We start from the raw sequence: 6230 nt of genomic DNA, 5'->3' as shown, positions 1-6230 counted from the left end.
ATGGAGGGAAGAGGAGAAAAAGGAGAAAACAAAAAGTCTTGGCTGACAGTGGAGAGAGAAGGCGCTGTAGGAAGGGAAAAAGAAAAATTAAAAAATTCATGCCACGTAGACATTTATGGCTGAAAGATGGCCATTTTAATGAGGTGAAGCATATCTCTTTTGCAAAAGGCCAGTTAGTTTATTTACGGCCCCCCTCTCAACAGAAACATTCCCTCCATAAATGGCCTGTTCATCAAGACTAAAGTTCATACATACTAATGAAGTGAAAAGTAAAGAGTAAACTTCAAAGCCTTTATTCCAACCACTCAGCTCCATCTAGAACAATGTCTTGTTGTACAACTTCTTCAAACTTTGATAGCAAGAGATGTTTTTCCTTATTGTTTAAGTTATGTAATATGATGAATAACAGAGAGAAAAAAAAACAGATAGGAAGTCTTTGGTGAAGTTGTTTACACTAAAAAGGAAGTCAACAACAATTAACTTGGCGGATTCGCAAAGATACACCAAGAGATAGATGGACTTTTTAATCAAAGTCATGCTTTATTTACCCTTGAGAATAAAAAGATGCTACTCAATTTCTATGAAGATGCAAATAACAAATCTACCACATATCCAACCAAGATCGATTATCGACGCTACTCTTCAAAACCCTTTTTATAGAGTAAACAATGTCGCTACAGAAACCAGGAATAAGCAAATAGAGAAGCAAAAAAGAATTACTCACCAACTGCACTAATGAATATGACATTCCCCTCAAAAATAAATGCCAAAGCTAGTCAACCTCCATACCAGAATTGGCTTCATCTAAAATCTTCTGTAGTTCCCTCACTCTTTGCCTTGTCAATGCAATGGAATCCTAAAACCATAGCAACCCATCATCATCAGCATTCGGCTAATAACTTTCTTTGTGTTTCCATAGGCCATTGTTTAATGTGCCTTGGGAAGCCAAATTTATGTACAATATACAATTTGTGTAAGACAACTTTCTACTTATTGGAAAGAATGAATCCTCTAGACAAAGTAAGAGTATTACAGGGCTTCAGGTAGAACACCCAGCCTATATATCCTGCTATATGTTTCTTGGCAAAATCATGCACAGATTGGATAAAACAGTTTATCTGCTCAATGGAATATTGTTTCTGCTGAGTTAATAAAAGTATTTTTCCCATCCATTTCAAAATTTCAGGTCCTTTTCTACACAAAGTTCTAGTAATTCAAAGCTTTCAAGACACTATTGAGTTTTGGATTCCAATTTGATTCCACGAAAAGACAGGAATAGATGTCAAAACCAGTTTTAAAACTGTGTTTGTTTTGATGTAAAATGTGTTTTGAGTGAATGTTCTTGGTTACAAATATTTTTCGGGGAAAATCAGTTCCTTTGTTTGATTGAATCCTGAAAATAATATTGAAAATATTTTCAGGAGTTTGGTTGATACCAAAAATATTATTCCACTGCAGCTGGAAACCAGCTAGAAAACCACCCATAACTGTCAGACAGCCATATGCTGACATCAACACTTTAGGAAAAAAAAAAAAAAAAACCCCCGGTGTCGCATGGCATTTTTGTTCTCAGCAAAATAAAGTACAGAAAATTGAACATTTGTATACCCCACATCTATGAAAGAACCCCACCCCCACACCCCCCGACAGAGGGCGGATGGAAACTAGGGGAAAGGTTTTTTTTGGGGGGGGTGGGGGGCGCTTCAGAGAATAACCCGAAATTGATTTACGTATATCAGCATTTTTCATACCAAATACCGCAAAATGGGGAAAAGGTTTTCTTAAGAACATTTTACACTGAAATAAATGCATCCTTAGCCTCAAATAGATTATGACCATGAGCCCCCAATCAAATATAAATATCACTCCAATTATCATGGCTCAACTAAGTAGATTGTAATGCAACAGGTTGGAACATACTAAATTTATAAACAAATTGGCACTTTTAATGGATCCTTTAAGGGTGTGTTTCAAGGGTGAAAAACTAACCTGGATAGCGGATGTATTAGCGAGAACTGGTCCGCCTGGCTTATAAAGAGAAATGAGTTGACTTGAAGAATCCAAAACCACAGTAACAAGAGTTTCCATGATGGACTCTTCCTCAGCAGTAGGGTCTGCCAAGATGTAGTTCTTGTGAAGTATGCATGTCAATGAGAAAGGAATGCTTTTCAGCGTGAGCTTCCTGTTCTCTCTATTAACAGGCTCCTTTTCTGGCTTTCCTCCATCTTCCTCCGACACAACAACAACTCTACCATCCTCGTTTAGGGAAACTGCAGGGATTTGTACTGCAAGGCAGCAGATCTAGTTAATGATTTTAAGTTAAATCTGCATTCGAATATATACAAATTAAAATATAAGTCTACGCAAGTATAATTGCAAATCTTTAATGTAATTTCTATGCCATGGGCCTGAGTTTTGAAAGCAAGAAGCTTTCTCGAGTAATTGTGCTCATAAGAAACGAGGAATAAAAGAAATCGAAATGCATATTTCCCAGATTCTATTAAATAATTTTTTACTAGTATCAAAAAAGTAAAAACACGATGAGACCAAGAGAACATTGTCAGAATTCACGAATGCGTCAAAGGGGAAAAAAGCACGATTTCATATATGTGACCAAGTACAATCACTACTTCATACATAGAGTAAGAACCATAGAATCACATCGCTCTTTCACCATCAAACCAGAAAAGTTAAGCAAACAGTATATATTGCTAATGCAGAACTGAATGTTGGGTTGGGTTGGGTTGTAGGGAAGTGAATGTTCTAGGCTGTTGCTGTTAGCCATGCAGCAAGATTTGAATGGACCATACACAATACCAGATGAGAAAGCATGCAACTCTTACAATAAGACAAGGCAGCAACAGCTGAAAGTAAAGCAGCATCAAAGAGAGCACCATCAGCATCCAAACAGTATATGTCCTACAACATATAAATTTGAGTATTTCTTTATAATACAGTTAAGAAAATTGACCATTACAATTCACAATGTCCAAAAGAACATGCTCAAAGCACCAAAGGGAAGATTTTCTAAATTTGTAAGGATAAATATGAAGATGCAGGCAATAATGCCATTACCAAGTATACCATCCAAGCAGCTTTTCCACTGACCAAGGATAACTCTTTCAAATCAACCATGCCAGAACTGCAACAGCACATATAACTAGTCATTACAGAACAGTTACACCTAGCCAGGAATAAAAGTGGAATATAATGAGGTAACATTATAGGAGATCATTGACAAGCATAGAAGTGCTGATCAACCCAACAAATAGAGGCACAACAAGTGCAAGGGACAGAACAAGGAAGCACCCAAGAAAAAAGTTGCTGAGATGAGCATATACATGTAATTTAATAACTTCAATTGCTTTTGGATCCTATTCTAAAGAATAATTTCATTGGGCACCATAAACGTATCTTAAATGACTAGCTTAGCTGCCAGATGTTAACACATAATGCCCTTAACAAATACTAAATACTCATTTTAACGAGTTGTGGCATCCCGCATAACGCATCCCTTCATTAAGGACTTTGTCATCAACTTTGGGGTAGCGGGGGGAGGGTGTGTTGAAACTTCTTAGCACCTCTCATAGGCCAGACTAAACACCAATCAACAAACTCTTTGTTCCAACTTAAAGGACTTTGGAAAAGATAATTTAACCAGCATGCAGCTAGAGAATATAATTACGTGCCTTGAAATAGTGTCAGATAATTGTTTTGACACTACTGGTGCTGCCTCAGCTGGCCTGCCAGGCCTAACAATTGGAGAACAAATTGGAGGCATGTGGAAATCAATAGCTGAAAATAACAAAGATATACATATTATATAAAAGTGAACAAAGGCAACAGAAATAAGTAAAAGAACATATGCAGTTAGTAATACAATACTGCAATAGTCAACCTAAGCAGCCCTCATCTGGTGACTCCATGGAAGGAGTCATGACTTCCATTTTAATAGCAGCCAACATTGTCTGTCCAAGGAACAAAAAGTAAGTACTTGAGTTGGAAAACAAATAAAATCACACACCTGATATATGCAACTAAGCTTAGCCACCCCAGGCCCCAAATGTAGAGAGAAAGTGAGAGAAAGACACTTACAGTTGAACCAATCTTTGCCAATCCTGACCCATCAGCAGATGCAACAGCCCCTTGAATTAAAAAGACAAGAAAAAAAAAAAAAGGATTGACCATTTCAGTTTGAGTAGCAACACCAGTAAAATCTATATAAGAGGCCGTAGAATGAGATTGTGAATAAATGATACAAGCTTTAACTAACCAAGGGCTATGGTTGTATCTCTAGCTCTTCCAAGTGGCCTACCATCAGGCCGGATAGATTCCGAGAGATGGCGCTCATAAAAACGAAGAGGGAAGAGGCGTCTGAAAGCATCAACCTCCACTTCTGATGACAAATCTCTGGAAGTATCTGGCAATCCCATTCTCTCTTCTTTATCTAATTACCCTTAACTTTCAAAGGGGAAAAAATGACAACCTTTTAGTATGTAAAACAACTAACAAATCTCTAAAATGCATCATGGTATCTGTATCACTACATATGCAATACATTGTTGCATTCCAGAGTAGAATTTGCCTTGAGTTTCCCGAAGGAAACAGACAAGACAACAAGAAAGAAAAAAAGAAAAAAAAACAACTTTTAGATGCCAGCCAAACAATGCCAAAATATTTTGACTCTTCATAAAAAAGCATTCAGCTAAGGCTACAAGTTTTTACTTCTTTTTTCATTTTCCTACTCTTTCTCGGCAATCAAACAGAACATTAAGCAGGAAAGCCACATAGCCCTTCAATAATTCAAAACCTACTAAAAACAATTCTATCACAAATAGCTTGCATTTCCTTTGATTCTTATTTCACACTCTCACACTTCAATCCATCACTATCTGGCAGTTACATGAATCAGAAACAACATTGAGGCCTTTGACATATTAATTTAAACCCAAAACCAAAAAAAAAAAAAAAAAAACACAAGCCTCTTGAAAGTATCTCTTTGGGAAATAATTTGAGAGTTTGGATATTTTAGAAAATTTGGGAAAAATATGATTCAACTTATTGTAGTCAGGGCTGTAAACAAGCCGAGCCGAGTTTTGACAATCCTGGATCGGCTGGTTTTAGAGGGCATATAAACGAGCCGGTCTCGAGCTCGAGCCGAGCTAGGAAACCCTTGCTTGAACTCGGCTTGTTGGAATGCTCCTTAAGGTCTTAGGCACCGAGTGCAAACTGCTTCTTGGGGCTATCAGACTAGAGGTTCGCCCCTTAAATTAACCAAAGTGCACTTGCAGAAAACTCCTTGCCAAAGGCCTGTGTACTCCCGGGATTAGTCGATGTGAAGCTCCGGATACCCGGTGCCAAATAAAAAATAAAAAAAATTGAGCTTATTTATTTTAAATAGTTTTTGGTCTAAGTGTTACCAAAACGTAAAAATAATAGGCCAGGCAAAATGAAATAAATCAAGAAGATTGAACAATCTGTATTCTGTGAGTATTAACCCAAACAAGATACAACTAAAAACACCCAATATGGACGAAGACTTCAGAGTTCAGACTAGAATAATTGTCTCAAAACCAAAATATTTGGACATTGACATTTCCAGGTACATCAAATCATTAACAAATAACAAGTATTATTTGTTTAGTTATAGCCGACTGTATCAGATCAAATATGAAAGAAGTTAATTTCACCTGTCAAAAATATCATGCTCTGCAATGAATTAAAGATAAATAAGTAAGTTCTCACAAGTCAGATACATGCTCTGTATAACACATGCATTTTTGTTCCTTTAAGAAAAAAATGAAAATTAGTTTTGAGCTTCGGTACAATTAGTAGAACTGCACACAGATTAGTACAATTAGGAGAGAGAGACGGCGAGACGGCAAATACCTGGTGGGCCGCTGGACGGCAAGACGGCAAGACGGCGAAGACGCCACCAGACGGGATGACGAAAAACCCAGAGTAGAGAGAGAGAGAGAGGGACGAGAGACTGAGACAGAGTGAGAAAGAGGCGACGAGAGAGAGGGACGGCGTGAGATGGAGGGAAATTGTGAAGAAGGAACAAGGCTTGCGTTTATTTTCTTCTAAAACGACGCCGTTTTGGTGTTAAACATAGAAACGGTGTGGTTTTAATATTATTTTTTTAATATAAAATATATATTTATATTATTATATATTAGAATAGATGGTCAGTAGATATTAACCGCTTTTTTCTACCCCTAAAACTACTA

At 37.2% G+C, this 6230-nt stretch overlaps 1 protein-coding gene across 2 annotated transcripts; it reads right to left on the bottom strand.

Moving 5' to 3' along the window:
• Positions 1–626: 626 nt before the first annotated feature.
• Positions 627–6028, bottom strand: LOC132168132 (uncharacterized). 2 transcript variants are annotated; one of them, XM_059579220.1, is made up of 9 exons: positions 5890–6028; positions 4274–4461; positions 4096–4145; positions 3899–3968; positions 3690–3795; positions 3076–3142; positions 2844–2919; positions 1990–2285; positions 627–856 (listed from the first exon to the last, which is right to left on the bottom strand). In XM_059579220.1, the coding sequence occupies exons 2-9, from the start codon at positions 4431–4433 to the stop codon at positions 773–775; spliced, it is 909 nt and encodes a 302-aa protein (XP_059435203.1). In that variant the 5' UTR covers positions 4434–4461; positions 5890–6028; the 3' UTR covers positions 627–772. The 2 variants fall into 2 exon arrangements, with proteins under 2 accessions (XP_059435203.1, XP_059435204.1); XM_059579221.1 differs by having other exon boundaries at positions 4274–4456.
• Between the last annotated feature and the right edge of the window lie 202 nt (positions 6029–6230).

The sequence above is a fragment of the Corylus avellana genome, chromosome ca1 (assembly GCF_901000735.1).
Source record: "Corylus avellana chromosome ca1, CavTom2PMs-1.0".
Classification (NCBI taxonomy): domain Eukaryota; kingdom Viridiplantae; phylum Streptophyta; class Magnoliopsida; order Fagales; family Betulaceae; genus Corylus; species Corylus avellana.
The sequence above is the reverse complement of the archived record's forward strand: the minus strand, read 5'-3'. Positions and strand labels throughout refer to the sequence as shown.

Excerpts from the sequence above, each read along its gene's own strand:
- LOC132168132 (XM_059579220.1), bottom strand. The coding sequence starts at position 4,433 with ATGGGATTGCCAGATACTTCCAGAGATTTGTCATCAGAAGTGGAGGTT. Across the intron at positions 3,796-3,898 it reads ACCAGATGAGGGCTGCTTAG|CTATTGATTTCCACATGCCT; the intron begins GTTGACTATTGC and ends TGTTATTTTCAG. Across the intron at positions 2,920-3,075 it reads CTGCTTGGATGGTATACTTG|GACATATACTGTTTGGATGC; the intron begins GTAATGGCATTA and ends TATATGTTGTAG.